This window comes from Meriones unguiculatus, chromosome 17 (genome assembly GCF_030254825.1).
Source record: "Meriones unguiculatus strain TT.TT164.6M chromosome 17, Bangor_MerUng_6.1, whole genome shotgun sequence".
NCBI lineage: Eukaryota > Metazoa > Chordata > Mammalia > Rodentia > Muridae > Meriones > Meriones unguiculatus.
The window spans coordinates 33480975-33497634 of record NC_083364.1 but is presented as its reverse complement, the minus strand read 5'-3'; the positions used below and the strand labels follow the sequence as shown (position 1 = coordinate 33497634).

Here is a 16660-nt window from a genome sequence, read left to right as displayed (position 1 = left end):
CAGTTACCTTTTAAATTAATAGGTATTTTCTGTTGAGATATTTTGGGTGATGAGATAAACATTCTATTCTTCACCACTAAAACTGCATGTCTCTTCCCATAAAATTCCCAATTCATGGATTTGTGTTTCATTCAATAAGCTACAATCTGCCACTGTCTCAATTATTTGGGGTCTGGCCAGCTGCAGCATCAGTGCCTGTGGCATGTGAATCCGACCCTCACTCTAAAGAGTTCCAGGTTTATCCTGTCCTTCCCATGATCCAGCTGTGGATGCCACTGTGTGTCCAAAGCGTCCTAGCCTCTGTCAGCAAACCTCTGGATACAGAAGTGGGCTTTATTCCCACTTCTTCAGTCTTCCTAACCACAGTTTCATTGCTTTGGTAGAGAATAATCTTCTGCTTATAAGTGTACTTTAGTGAACAATTAGTGGGTGAATATCCAAAGTGATGAATGACTGAAAACCAGGCAAAAATTTTTTTAAAGACTTTTTAATTATGTATACAGTATTTAGCCTGCAAGTATGCCTGCATACCAGAACAGGGCACCAGATCTCACAACCACATAGTTGTGAGCCACCATGTGGTTGCTGGGAACGAAACTCAGAATCTCTGGAAGAGGTCTTAACCTCTGAGCCCCAAAACCAGGTAAATTTATGACTGGCAAAGAATGAATGTTAACAACATTCTAGTAAACTCTATGTGACACCATCTTCACAAATTTTAACTTATACTTAAATCTTTAGATTGTCCTATATCCCAAATGCATCTGCCATACTAGATACCTTGTTCCCTACAATACAGCGTGACTAATAAACCTAGAGGATACTCTGGCTGGAAGACTCCCTGACTATATTCCCAATCCTTAGACCAAAGAGAAACAGTATGGAAAGGGGCTTTCAAGACTTCTACACTATGGGGTAGTCATGGCTCATCTCCGTTAATGTGACTGATGAAGCTGAGTCATGGGAGGAACCCCTGCTTTTAAGGACATTATTTGGAACATTAACACCACAACTCTATTTACACAAATGTCACAAATCACTTTAAAGGGCTCATAGACTGCTTTCTTAGGGAAATCACCAGAACGTGGAACTTGGCTCAACAGAGCACATATCTGAGTTAGTAATATACTTTCTTTAAATAATCAAATTACAACTAGAGACTAATGGGACTATGTAGGCTCTATTATAAGACACAAAAAAGCACATCATTTTTCTGTCACTTAAAAAAAGCAGAAGCTGGTAAAATTCATTGAAGTAATTTACAGTCTAATAGCTACGTCCTAAGGGACACAGAAGTTGTATACACTGTGACAATGATAAGCCTTTTCCTGTAACAGTACAACAGCATGAAATTACGAGTCAAGGACTTCCAAACATTTGCTGAATGTACTTCCCTAAGAATCACCACAACAGGTACCTTACAGTACAGATGCTTCGTGTGGGGCTTTGAGGACTCCCTATGCAAGACACAACAGAGAAATAGCAGATCAGGCTTGCACATAGGGGTTCTGCAGCAGCACAAACTTAATGATATTGCCAAAGAGGCAGGAAATAGTCAAATATAACAGAAATACAAATAAGTAAAGTGAGATATATACATTAGAAAGAAAGAAAGAAAGAAAGAAAGAAAGAAAGAAAGAAAGAAAGAAATGCAAGAGTGCCGAGAAAGCAATGGAAGCTCAGATAACCTGAAAGAGAAAGAGGGTGAGGTGTCACAGAGAAAAAAGGGAAGCAGGGCTGAGGCACAGCACAGAACCCTGCCTGGTTCTTTTGGCCATTTTTGTGACTGACTGAAGACCTAAAAACTCAGCTTAAAAACTGTTCCCAAACTTGAAAACCTTCTTCCTGTTCAGTGTTTGCTTTCTTTCATGTCAGAAAACATACACACTAAACTACATTCTGAATGTAAAAACCATTTCATAAACTTAAAGAAGGGACATTAGTGACTAGCTAGGCTCAGCCAGAGGCGCCTACCACCAGGAGTTCTATGATGTTACTTCTCTGATCACCTTGGGCTCTCAAAGATCCAAGCAAGAATCCATGCTAGGAACTTACCACCACTTAAGCACCAGACATGCTCCCAACAGGCAAGGTTGTGGGTGGGATGCTATAGGTGCAAAAGCCTGAGCAGGGTTAGCAGGCTGTTGGCAGCCTGGTCCCATGATGCGGATCTGCATGGGGTAGGATCTGCGTGGGGTAACTTGGGTGCTGGAGTACAAACAGGATGAACAAGGAATTTTTTAAGCTTCAGGAGAAGGGACCCACAGGAGATGGGTAAGGAAGAGAATGTGGGAAAGATGAGGTGGGGAGATCCCTGACACAAAGTTCAGATCATGAGCTCTGTGAAAGGACTCCATGAAGAAGAGCAGCTTCTAACAGGATGGCACAGTTTGCACAGTAAAGAAGGCATCCACACAGCACATGGTGCTGTGATGGTGGTCTGGTAGAAGACAGCTAAGAGTCCAGGCTGGATGAAAAGAATATTTTTGTAAAGGGGCAGCAAAAAGTTTGGTTATACATTACATTAAGAGGTCTGATCAAAATAAGTAATTATGTTAAGGATTGCAGAAGCCAGTTCTTCATGTTAGAATTACAGTGGAAAGAGCAAAGCCAAGAACAAACCAGGCAGAACGGGATACAATTTGAAACAGCATCCACTAAGAGTTTTTAATAGATACACACACACACTTTTTACTGAGAATGCCTAAGAATTATATTTCACTAAACAAATATATCTAGTTCCCAGACCTTGATTTCTAAGTACCATTCATATATATATATATATATATATATATATATATATATATATGAAGGAAGCAAAGTTGTGTTAGGGTGGTAGGACAATACCAAGCAGGAGATGAATGAGGTCTAAGGATTAGATACAGTGTCACTCTGACTCTGGGAGTTGTTAGGAGAAAAATCTTTATTCTTAGGAAATACACATTCAAGTATTTGGAAGTGATAAAATAAGAGATTGACCTAAAAATTTAACAATTCAGAATAAAGCAAGTTCTTTATAGTCACAATAAAGCTGTGACTCCCCTTTGAGCTTGAGATTAAACGGGTGCAGATATATGTGAATGGGAAAGGGGTTTGGAAGCTGGGGCAGAAGTACTTACTGAGGTCTTCGGCCAGCTGAACTCGTTTGCCAGTAAGCAATTTAACCTTCTTCTCACCATCTTCAGCAAAGTCTTCTAATACCTCTTTAACGTTTTTCTCTAGTCGCCTAACTGTTCAAAGTAAATAAAAACTCAGAAAAGCAGTTTTTAAGAATGTATAGAATGAAAAATTTCCTCATATAGTGAAAATTATGTATCACCATGTTAGTTCTATGCTTGAATTCACATTTCTCACTTCGTAATACATTTACCAGCACAAATCTTATCCATAGTCTGATGACGACATGTCCCTAAGCCATTACATTCAAAAGATGCACAGATCCCAAACCACACAGTGATGCGCAGGATGCCACCTTTTAGTATAATTTTTATCTGATGGAAGTAGGTACACTGCATCTTTTATCCCTATCATTTTCTAACATAACTTAGTTTTATTAATATTTCAAGGTTTTATTAATATTCTAAGGTTTTCTAATCAGCCTGTATTTTGGAGTTGCCTTACCTTCAGTATTTGTAAGCTGCTGCCTTAACGTATTGGCAGTGATAGCCAGCATGCGCTGTATTCGCCAAAACAGGACCACGTCATTGCATTCCAGCTGAATGTGAAGTCAGGAACATCAGATGCAAATGTAAAAACAAAGCCCTTATTAAACACATAGAACTTGTTTCCTAAGCTTTAGTAAAAATATTAGTGCTTATGTAATACATATATACATACAAACAATTTTCCTTTGAGCTAAAAAGAACCAGAAAAGCACTTAGAAGCATCAATTTAATAACAACATAGATTAACAGAGCTTTTTCAAGGGGTATTTTAAAGCATTTTTCTTTGAAAGAAAAAGCACAAAAAGCATAAGTCTGCTGCCACCTAGGGGTTACTCTAAAAGGTGTGAGAGCTATGTCTAGTATAAGAACTTACTAGATCTTTTAGAGAAAGCAAGATTTCAGTGATGTAAGAAGATAACTATCATACACACACACACACACACACACACACACACACACACACACACACGCATCATAAAGTAGTCTTGCTCAATGGTCCCCAGCACACCTGTGAATGGCTATACTCTACAGAATCCTCCTCTTAAATATAAAGATAAAACTGTTTCAAGTTGCTCTAGGGTAAGAGACTGCCCTTTCCTTGTTCTTACAGCCCAGATGGAATTCAGTTACTCCTAAGTTGGTAAATCGCTGACAAGATAAAAGGTTATTCTTTATAAGTTACACATTATTTTCTTTCAGATGCTCAAGGGCTTAAAATTCATAGTAAACTTCAAATTTACTTCTTTACCACCTTTCAACAATTATTACTAAAAATAACTTTTTTTTTTTTTTTTTACTTTGTGAAGCCTTACCTCAGAATCTATAAAATGCCTCTGGTAGTAATAAAAACCTCTTCGACAAAGGTTACAATGATTTAGAGCTGTTTTTAAGAAATGTCTTCTATAAACTTGATGCCAAGTATCCTTAATCTAAAACGAGAAAAGAAAAACAAAGGTGTTATCATAGATGTTGTTGACCACTGAGAGGTTAGTTGTATACAAACTTTACTTTGAAAAGTTAATTGAGGGACAGATCTTCCAGTTTGAGGACAACCTGGTCTATAAATCAAGTTCCTGGGTAGAACAACGAAACAAACAGAAAAACGCTGTTGGCTAGGCAGTGGTGGTGCACTCCTTTAATCCCAGTGCTCAGGAAGCAAAGGCAGGTGGGATCACGATGAGTTTTAGGCCAGCCTGGTCTACAGAGATAGTTCCAGGATAGCTGGGGCTATACAGAGAAACACTGTCTTGAAAAAATTTATTAAAAGCAATAGTAATGGTCTTATTCTACCAACCTTTTAAATCCACTTACATAATTTTTCAAGTCAGATATTAAGTTTATCAGTTTATATACTTTAAAATCTACAAACTTCTAAGCAAGCATGACGCTACATTCAAACAATCCTTGTACAGAGTAGGTTGGTAAGGGATGACCTCTGCCTAGCTAGCAGTGGGGAAAACAAGGCAAGAAGAGTGGGAAAGCTTATAAACCCTGTCAAAGGACAGAGTTTAGGGCCTGGAAGCTGGTCTCAGGCCATGTTTACTAAGACAGTCAGAGAGCAATCCTTTCTACTAAGTTACAGTGTGGCCACAACAGTGTCCCCACCACTGTGGCAGGATGGTCTGTCAGAGCATTTAATGTTTATCACATTTAGTAACAACAATAACGTCAGTAGGCAAAGCAAATATCAACCCTATCTGGGAGATGAAGCGGAACTTGGGTTATCTATTAATAAAGGGAGCGGTACTGGTAACACAATGGAACTGTATGAGAACATACATCCCTTGACACCCCATATTCTTGTACTAAACACGGTTACTAGAAAAAACAAACAAACAACACTGAACCATTCTTGCCTGCAAAAAGTAGCAACCTGTTCCCCTCTTCTTCCAAGAGAAAATGACTACTGCATTAACATAAGTGTCATAAAATTAAAAGTACCAAAGTACATAAAGCTTGAGTATTGCTGACCCAACATATATGGGACCAGAACTGGTCTGAAGATAAAATTTGGGGCGGGATGATTTTGTAATATTTACATACATACCTTGGAGGTGGGATTAAGGTATAAACAAAAAATTCACTCATGTTTATACATACCTTACACACAGTCTAATTGTAATTTTAGGCACTACAGTTTGCATTTTGAATACTGTCACATGAAGACCTTTCTTGTGATATCAAGATGGAAGCAAAAAGTTTCAGATTTTTGAGCATTTCTATTTTCCTTGTTTGAATTAGGGATGGGGGCTCAATTTACATGGCCTTTTCTTTTTTTCTTTTGAGACAGGGTTTCTCTGTATAGCCCTAGCTGTCTTGGAACTCACTCTGTTGACCAGGCTGGCCTCAGACTCACCATCATAAAAGGCCCAGCTGCATGGGCTTTTATAATGAGAGTTAGGACCACGTAGACAAATTAGATCTATACCCAACTAAAAGTGTCATGTCCAATTTATTGACAAGTAACATTTACAGCAGCTTAAACACTTAGGCTCTTACCAGGTTTCTTGTTCTGACCTCAGTCAGAATTTAAAGTAAGTCCAGAGACATAAAAGCAGGTGATATCTAAAAGTAGTCGTGGAGGCTTGGAAGGTTTTCAGGTTGCTTTCCCTACTAGATTTATTTTTCAAATTGGGTTTCATGTAAGCTTTTCTTTTCCTTTTAAAAGATTATTTATTTTATTTTATGTGTATGGGTGTTTTGCTCCTATGTATGTCTGTGCACCACATGGTGGAGAGCCTGCCGAGGCTGTGAGATACTCTGGAACTGAAGTTAGAGATATTGGTTACATGACATGTGGGTGCTGGGAACCAGACCCAAGTCCTCCATGAGAACATCATGTGCTCTTAACGGCTGAGTCATCTCTCCAGCACTGAAGCTAAACTTTGAAGATTTTCAGTTCCCTACTAAAGATTTTCAGTTTCCTTCTAAGCAGCAGGAAATACAGACCCAGTATCTGCTTTTACAAACTTGCTACAAATAAGCACTATGAAGTTAAGAAGAAAGATGGCCTAACATATCGACTTTGTTCTCGTATTTATCAGGAATGAAGAAAATGAGATCTAATCCAAAGATCTTATCCAATTCAATAAAAAATTAAAATGCATTTTTCTGCCCCTGAATTTACTTATATTAATTGAGCTACATTGATTGTAAACATTATAATTACCTATGTTCTGGGAATGGTGACCTGCTCCTTTAATCCTGGCATGGCACTTCCAAGGCAGAGGCAGGTGAATCTTTGTAAGTTTGTGGCCAGCTTGGCCTACATAGTAAGTTGCAGGCCAGTCAAGGATAAATAGTGAGAACTTGTCTAAAACAAACAAACAAAGTCCACCAAAAAACAACACCCCCCAATACACACATGAACATCTATCTGTCTATGTAAGTGAATTGCTGTACTGTAACACAGGTGAAGCAAGGTCTGGATACCTTAACCCTTTTTGCAGGAACCCAAAATTCCAAATCTTAATTTATCGAATTACCCTTTAAAAAGCAAACTGAGATTAAAACTGCTACTCTTCATATAATCAAATGACTACAATTAAGCCAGTAAATGTGCACGTGCTCACAGCAGGATCGCTATATAACTTATTAGTGGCTGGAATCCTGCACTGTAAGGAATACTGATATAGAAAGTGGACCTCTACTGAGACATTCTTGTAGTATGGGCTACCCCAGTCTCACTTTTTATCTGAGGATGACCTGCAACTCCTGCCTCCACATTCTAAGTGTTTCATATGTTACCACACCTGGCTTTCAATGGCATTTCTTGTTTTTGTAATTTTTTTTGTTGGGGGGTGGGAGGAGCTGAGGAATGAACCCAGGGCCTCGTGCTTCCTAGACAAGCAATCTACCACTGTGCAATCTACCACTACCTCTTTGATGGTATTTCTTACCAAGCTTGGATCTACTTCCACTCCTCGCGATTCCAGGTTCTTCCGGACTGTGGTGATCTCATCACTTGCAAGGTAAGCTGGGTGCTCCTCACTGAACTTCAGCATCTTCTCCAATTCATTCTTTGTTTCGTTGTGAACACACTTTAACAAGTTAAAAGAAGGCTGTTTAGATAGTTCCCAGTTGTCATTTGTGAAAATAGAAGTCCATTTTAATAAATGGGTTACTTCTGACCATTCCTGCTAATCATGATAAAAAAGCTATAAACTTGGAGGACTATAAACGGAGAGCCACTTGCTTTATGCATGGTTAGCTCTAGAATCTTTTATGTGTGAGACAGTGTTTTATTGGTGAAATTAAGGCACCAGGCTTCTTAGGAAAGGCTTTCATTTTGACTGTAGTGTATAACTGTGTCAAGAAAAAGTGGCTATGTGGGCCTATGTGAGAAAAAGCAATACTCTATAAATGCCTAGAAGGACCCAAACTCTGTGAAGTGTTTCTTCTCTAACCAATGAAATATCAAGTGTGTAGTTTGATGCTTTTCAAAAGAAGCTCTTCCATTAAAAATCATACTTTAAGGGGGCTGGAGAGATGGCTCAGATGTTAAGAGCAATGACCACTTACTCTTCCAGAGGACCTGGGTTCAATCCTGAGCACCCACATGGCAGCGCATAACTGTCTGTAAGTCCAAAATCTGACACCCTCATGCAGATATACATGCAGGCAAAGCACCAATGCACATAAAATAAAAATGTAAAAAGAAAAAAAAATCATACTTTAAACTATTCCTGAGGTATCCTTAGTTCACTTTCAGCCTCCTCTTTGATACCATGCATTAATCTCAGGAAAGGAAGAAAACACATGCTAATTATATGTTTCAAAGTAAGACTCTGATATTGTCCAACTCAGTTCATCTTGTTACTTTTTAATCCTCTATTTTGACATGGATGATGAAAGACACTAGCTAGTTTTAAATTACTAATAACATCACTAACTATAAAAGAACTCACCTCAATCTGCGAGGAAGCACAGCTGTAGTCTTGCTCAGGCATTATACAAGGATATTTTGTGATTGATTATTTGTGAATAAAAGCGCAGATTTCACAGGCCATTTGCACAATTCTATTCTGTTCGGTATGCAGTGGGAAGGAGCCCTGATAGTGTAATATTCTCTACCGGGGAGTGCTTCACACCTATGTTCTCATCATCACTAACCTGCTATTAAAACCACCACTTTAAAGAAAATGCCTTTCTCATTTATCCTGGCTGTCTGTCCCACTAAGATATAATTAGAATGTTTCAGAGTGGGGCTTTCCTACAAAACTAACAGAAGGTTACATAAAGGCATAAAAGAGCTTTATTATTATTATTATTATTAGTGTGTGTGTCACTGAGTGTAGGTGTCCAGAGGCAAGGGTAGGGGTAGAAGTGAAGGCTCATTTAGGAGGGGCTTCCAGAATCTTCTTCTAGGCATACACATGCTTTGCAATGGCCTTAAAATGAAATTATTGCTTCTCTTACAGGATTGTGGAGAAAAACAATTTATGACTAGAGTTATCTCTGTTTGTTTAGAGTATTTACCAGTAGTTGCTGAGGCAAGTACTGAGGCTTCCTGCCCAATGTTGAGTTTAGCTGCCATAAAGCAGCTGTTTCTAATCAACATTTCTTCCAAGCCAGGCATCTGTGATTGAGAGACCCTACAAGTTCTTTCAGACAGACCTTTTCTCAACCCATCTGCATGGCAGTCAGAACAGATGTATTGCTGACTCAGGGTCAAATCACTTCATTTAGGGAGCTTATGAAATAAGAAGTGTGGGACATCAGAAAAGAAATGGCTTCGCTCATATATTTCATTAACTTTATTTAAAATTTAAATGAAAACAAAGAAAAAATGGGAGTATTTTACTCTCTTTACCTCCAAATTGTGCCATATGTTAGCATCCTTTTGGCTAGTTAAGTAGATTCAGCAAACAGAGGAAACAACAGTAAGTGGACTGGATACCACTGATTTTCCTCATTATTTCACTCACTTATGTATTTTGATTCTATATTCTATTTATGCACTTCCCCTTAAGAACTGAACGCCTTTAATCCCAGCACATGGGAGACAGTGGTAGGCAGATCCCTATGAGTTTGAGGCCAGCCCGGCTACACAGAGAAACTGGTCTCAAAAAACCAAAAGAGGAAAAAAAAAAAAGAAGGACTGAACTGAAGAATGAGATAGAGTTATAAAACAGGGCAATAATCATGTGTATGCCTGGTGCCCTAAGAGGCCAGAAGAGGATGTTAGATCCTTTGGAACTAGTTATAGATGGATAATGAACTGTCTTGTGGATGCTGGGAACAGACCAAACCGATGTCTTATAAGAGCAGCAAGTGCTTTAACCACTGAGCCATCTCTCTAGCCTAACTACTCTTTTTTTTTGAACCTTAATTAGAAAACTGAAAAGAACAAGGTAGTCAGCTGCAAAAGAAGCACATTTCCTTTTATTTTAAAATATTTATTTATTTATTATTTATTTATACAGTATTCTACCTGCATGTATGCCTACACCCCAGAAGAGGGCAACAGATCTCACTATAGATGGTTGTGAGCCATCATGTGGTTGCTGGGAATTAAAATCAGGACCTTTGGAAGAACAGCCAGTGCTGAGCCATCTCTCTAGCCCCATTTCATCTTTTCTTAATCTTTTGGTAAAACAGATTGATTATATTTTAGAAAGGCTAATGTAACTAAAAGTCTGAAGGATCTTCTTAGAGCCATGAGAACATTGTGTGCGCATATGGACATGTGCCTATGTGTGCATGTGCAAGCATGTGCGCGTGTGAGTACTGTCACTCTTTACCTCATTCCTTTAAACAAGCTTTCCCGTGGAGCTAGGCTGGCAGCCAGTGGCCTCCGAGATCTCGTCTCTACTCTCAGATCACTGTGGTCACAGGCGCTCATGCAGCCATGCTGAACTCTTGGAATACTGGGATCTGAACTCAAGTTCCATGCTTACGTATGTAGTAAGAACTCTTACCCACAGAGGCATCGTCTGTTACAAGACTGTATGTTTATCGCCTGAACTGAAATAAGCAAAATGAAGGAGGATGTGGTGGCACAAGCCTGTCATCTCAGCAAGCAGGAGACTGAAGCAGAAGAACCTCTGTGTGTTCAAGGCCAGCCTGGGCTATAGAAAACCACAATGCCAAGCCATACTATGGGCAAAATGCCATCATGAAGACAGATGTTTTTGTTCCTACCTGCTCTTGGGTCCGATTCTTCCAGTACATCCACCTCTTTTTCCAGTCTGGCCCTATCATGTTTTCGATAGTATTTTCAGCTAAAAGAAAGATAAAAATTAATGTATTATGCATGGACATATATGCTATGTGTGTGAATTTGAAAGCGCACATGTCCCAGTGCATGGGTGGAGGTCAGAGGACAGCTTTTGGGAGTCTGTTTTCTGTTTGTTCTGTGGGTTCCAGGGATCTGACCTGGGTAGCAAGGCTTTCACGGCAGTTGCTTTACTCCCTGAGCTATCTCTGTGGCCTGCTGATTATATTTTACAATGCTGGCAATTCCAGAGCTCACAACCCTACTTACTGTCCTTGAGACGAGCTTGCAGTGCCTCTTCCATAAAGTAAATGGCTGCATCCCACTGTTGCTTATCCGATATGGACCGGTCTTCTAAAGCATTGTGCTGAATGACCCTCTGAAATGGTCAGGACAGAAAAAGCTAATTTAACTTATGTTCCCACATGTCAACAATTTTAGTTAAGCTGCCAACTTAGCAAATATTAAACATAACAAATAACAGAACAGTAGGTTACCTCCACAAAAATGCAGAAGCTCCTTCTATTGGCTGCATCTGTCATTTTTTTTTTTTTTTACCAAAAAACTAGAGTGGAGCTCCTTGAGGCTGACATTATAGAGCTAACTGAGGGGTAAGGTAAGTGGACAGCACATTGACTGTGTGAGTCAGGTGGAGGCCTACCAAGCTGTCTTCTGCAAAGTCATTCCACTTGTGTCGCTTGATACTCTCTTCCTTCACAGCCTCCTTCAGCTTGTCAAATATGTCATCATGTTCCTTTCCTTTGGGCTCCGTCATGAAGCGGGAGAACTCCTCCTGTAGCGTCTCCCAAGCTACCTAGGTATAGAAGAAGAAGCTGTAGTTAAGACTATTAACTCTTATTAAACATGCATCATGAAGACAGAACACAACAAGCAGCTGTGGTCCAGCAGCTGCTCAGGAAATGCTGTTCTTTGGTAAATGCATTCACACTAACAAAGAGGCAGCACAGTGGGGTGCAGTATTACATGCCATTAATCCCAGCACTCAGGAGGCACAGGCAGGTGATCTCTGTTAGTTCAAGGCCAGCCTGGTTTACATATTGAGTTCTAAGATGGCCAGGGTGATACACAGAGGACCTGTTTAAAAAAAAAAATGCTGCCAATTTTAAACACTGAGACTTCACAACTACACCTGTACCTCCAACGACTGAGAACAACCTGGAAACAATCAGGTCATGCTTTTCCCACAGGATGCCACTTGCTGAGCTGAGCAGGGTCGGCCCCTCTAGGCAAGTCCAGCACCCAAGTCTGCCAGCACATTTATGTCAATCATTTCCATCAATAGCACATCTGAGTCTACCTGCTGCTTCCACACCATGCCAAGTTTAAGTTCTTGCTGAGTCAGTCACCTTTACATTTGTGCCTGTGAGCAGGCACATATTAAAAGCTTCAAGTATTAATCATTCAGCTTTGTGGTTCAGCTAACTTTTATTCATCTCAACTGAAAGGAAGAGCACAGGGCAAAAGCTCAGCTCGATGGTGCGGTGAGGTTGTTGTGTCAGTTGTGAATTGAGACAATTCAGCCTCTCTAGGGAGAGTATTACAGGTATGTACCACCAAGGCCAGCATGGGATGGGATGAACCTCCTACCCAAATCAGCTTCTCTCCGTCTCTCCACACCAAGTCCAGGGCAGAAAGTAGAAAGACAGATACTGATGTCCTGATGACTAGTTTCACGGCTGGAAGCTCTGGCTATGTAAATATCCGATCTCTAGACACACCCAGAATACTGTGAGAAGAGCTAGTAACAAGAGGCAGCCGCTCTCCAATTATTTTCATGGTATATAAAGAAATGAGCAGAGTTCAGCAACATGCAACATAGGCAGAGGCTGCAGGGGCCAAGGAAAATGAGAACAGTGCTGAAGAGGCCAGACTGCAGCAGGACAGGAAGGAACCTATGCTATTTCCAAGGGAGGCATGAAGAACAATCACTCTTAGTTTTGATCACAAGTTTTTGGCAACCCTTCACAGGGTCCAGGACACACTGGACTCAGCCTGAGTAAGAGGCAGGACGAATGTCAGTAATGTAGATGATCCAGAGTGGCTGCTATGAACTAAACAGGTTTTACCTAAGTGTTTTACATATTAACTCATCTAATCCTGATAGCAGCCCTGGCAGGTGGGCAACATTATCACCCAGCTCCTCGGTGAAGCTGCACGAAGGTTAAGCAAGTAGGACAGCTATCCAAACTAGCAGGTCCCTAACTCAATGCATACGTCATAGGCTATATATAGGTCCTGGAGAAAATGTAAAAATGGAAATGTTTAAATGTTTAGTCCATTTAAAGATACTCCTTATCAATTCACAGAAGTTATTTCACCTTTAACATAGTTTTGCTGGTTTTATTAAATGTTATCTTTAGAAGGAGAAGCAAGGCCTTTAGGCAAACAGCATCCTGATTAGTAAACTTTCATGTTAGCAGCAACTCAGAACAATCTCAAGGTCAGCTCTAGCAGAGGCAGGAGCAGTTCAAAAATATAGTGTTAAGGGAAAGATAGCAACTGCGAGGAAGTAAGGCCCACAACCCACAACACCTATGCCCTCCAGACCATGCTTCTTACCCATTTAATTACATTATATCCTAACCTCGACTGCTTTGTTAGGAAGCTGCTTGTCAGTCCACTGTTTGAGCTTGATGTCCACCGTGGTGTTAAATGTTCCTGAGTTCATGGTCTGTGCAGCTGGAAGGTAGATGTTCTCAATCACATGCGTTGACACTCTCTCCCACAGAGACTGCTGAAGGATTTCCTCCCTGAAATTGAAAAGGAGATGTTCTTGAAAGCTGATATGGCATTCAACTTTTTAAAAATAGCTTGCCTGAAGTATCATGAGCTATAGCGGCTAACTACAAATATTTGAAGGGCTGATAAATTTGGGATATGTATACATTTGTGAATCATAGAAACCAAGAAAAATGTCTGTCATCAGCTCTGTAACCACTCTATTTGCTGTTGTTATTATGGTTACTTTGCATTTCCTAGAACTTTACATAAATGCGATCATGTAGTGTGTACTGTTCCACCTACATTCTCTCACCCAACACACTTATGAAATCTGTGCTACATGTATTACCACTTCACTTCTTTTTATTGCTAAACACCTCCAATTGTGTACACTGGCTCATCCACCCACCTGTTCCTTGATGGTCTTCACTATTTCTTGTTCTGCTACCCACAGTAAAGTTGTGTGACCTCATACATGTTTACTTGCTTATAGTTTCTTCACTTGAATGAACAGCCTTAACAAACTTGCTAACAGCTCCTGTTTTATCTTTGCCCTTTGCCTCTCTCTATGAGAAGGCTATGGGAACACTCAAGTTTTCTTTCTTTCTCTCACCTCCTGACTTTGCAATCCTCTTGCTGCTGTCTTTACTTAACACCAATCCACTCTTGAAGTTTCACATGATAATACTGCACAGTTCAGAGTCCTTGCATTTGAATTAGGGGATGTAAAACAACTGTATGTTTTCCCCATTTTTATTTTAGTGTTTTAAACAAATCAAGGTAAACTTAATACTTTCACCAAAAATTGCACACATATCATAATACTGGACTTCACAAAAGTGTATTTCCTTAAAACCAGCCAATTATTGTGCTAGAAAAGATGGTTATGTGTTAATGGCACACCAGCATTTCATTTAATATCAGTAGCTGGATCTTATAGATCATGTACATTGCTGGACAAATGTACTGTGGATATTTACTACTGTAACGCATCACGTGGCAAGTTGAAGCCCCAGGATTCCTTTCTTAAAATATGGCTAAAGTATGCAGGATGTCTGTAAGTAAATAACAAATGATCCCATTAGAACATACAGTACTTACTATACAGACCTAGGACTTTAATAGTTCACAGATCTAAGGCATCCATCTTAAAGGGCCATTAAGTAATACCAACAAAAACCCTAAGGCAGCAGTCCTCAACCTGTTAGTTGTGACTCCTTGGTGGAGGCTGAACAGTCCTTTCACGGAGGTCACCTAAGATTATCTGCACATCAGATATTTATATTATAATTCATAAAAGCAGCAAAATTAGTTACAAAGTATCAACAAAATAATTTCATGAAGAACTATATTAAAGGTTTATAGCATTAAAAAGGTTGAGAAACATTGGTCCAAGGTAATTTCAACTATGCTGCTGAAGTATCTTTGGTATAATGTAGTTAAGTACATTGAAGCATGAACATTTAAGGCTGGGAAAGGCTATTCTGTCCCTTGTGATAAGAAAAATCACTAGCGGTCATCTGATGAGGTAGCTGAGAATTCTCAGCCACCAGATGTTCTAGTTCTGGGCTGTGTCTTCTCTGCGGGAACTATCTTTTATTGTCTTTTCACAACTCTGTTAAGTCCTGTATATTAAGCAAAACTAATCTTATTTATGGTAACAAATTAATTTGTAGAAGGATCACATTTTTCTCTACCAAAAATGACATTATTAGCTATGGGCTTTTTTTTTTTTTTCTCTTGGTGGTACTGAAGAGAACACAGGGCCTTGGCTGGATAAGCTGCTGCCTGCATCCTTATCCATTAGTTATGATTCATAAATTGCCTTTTATGTACATTACCCTCATACGACCTAGGAAGGCAGTTACTATACAGTAATTAATTATACTTATGTACATTTTAAATTTACTCATGTACACATCTGTATATTTGTATCTGTCTTGCAATTTCAAGAGCTAACTGAATTATATAAAGTCATTGAACTCATTTAAAATATGAAGAAAAAACACAACAGTTTGTTGAGATTAATATATTTGATTAATTGGTCAACAGTAAAAATAAGACCAGATATCTTTTTCTTAACAAGGAGAGATTAAAAATCAGGCAAGTATTGATGACTTAAAGAAAGAGGGGAGTTATTACTGAGGAAGGAAGGGCACAGAGATGAGGAAACTAGTGAGAACAAATTCAGACTTAGGGATGAAACGCTGGTGTTTTGATTCAGAGTGATAATTTGTCACTGAGCAAACAGGTACTGGGGGAAAAGTACACACACACACACACACACACACACACACTTTTGTGCCAAGAGTGATAACCTTCTTAAATACCATAGGTTTATTAGAATATAGTTCAGGCATGAGTAATTTGTTAATTAAAATACAATTACAAATATTTTGGGCTTTTTTTCATGTAGTTTGTTTGAGCTACATGTAGTCTGTCTTGCTGCTGCTACAAGGTTGCCCATGAGTATAGGCTGCCTCGGAATTTGTGATTCTCCTGCTTCCTCCTCCTGTGTGCTGGGATTAGTGTCTGCCACCGTCTTTGATTTATAAGGCCCTGTTTCAATAAATTTAAGAATACCTATATTTACATAAACATAAACTAAAGATGATAGCTTGCCATAGGATTCATATGACAATGTTTCAAATGGATGAACTTACTACTTAAAAAAAAAAAACTTAAGTGGGAAGAAAGTACAGAACAAAACAAGCAAAACAAAAACCCCTCCATAACAAACAGTGAGTCTGGAGAGAGAGGGCTCAGCGATTAAGAGAACTGGGGGCTGTATCAGAGGGTACAGTTCTATACCAGCACCTCATAACCATCTGCAACTCCAGTTCCAGAAGATCCAGCGTCCTCTTCTGGCTTCTATGGGCCACAGGTATACATATCTGTGGCCACAGACACGTGTAGGCAAAACACTCATACACATAAAATTAAAAAATGTTATTGTGCACAATTCAGTACATACATGTTACAGAAATCACCAGTTCTGCCCTGGAAACAGAGCTAAAAAGCATAGAGCATTCTTCCT

At 39.4% G+C, this 16660-nt stretch overlaps 1 protein-coding gene across 4 annotated transcripts in view; it reads right to left on the bottom strand.

Annotated features, from left to right (window-relative positions):
- The window catches only part of Opa1 (OPA1 mitochondrial dynamin like GTPase), a 72906-nt gene that overhangs the window by 19681 nt on the left and 36565 nt on the right, over positions 1-16660 (bottom strand). For all 4 annotated transcript variants that reach the window (XM_060370171.1, XM_060370173.1, XM_060370172.1 and 1 more), the window contains 8 exons: positions 13487-13652; positions 11543-11695; positions 11152-11260; positions 10809-10888; positions 7565-7705; positions 4478-4594; positions 3622-3715; positions 3120-3230 (listed from right to left, as the gene is read on the bottom strand). In XM_060370171.1, coding sequence (XP_060226154.1) covers positions 3120-3230; positions 3622-3715; positions 4478-4594; positions 7565-7705; positions 10809-10888; positions 11152-11260; positions 11543-11695; positions 13487-13652 — 971 coding nt within the window. The remainder of the gene's footprint in view (positions 1-3119; positions 3231-3621; positions 3716-4477; positions 4595-7564; positions 7706-10808; positions 10889-11151; positions 11261-11542; positions 11696-13486; positions 13653-16660) is intronic.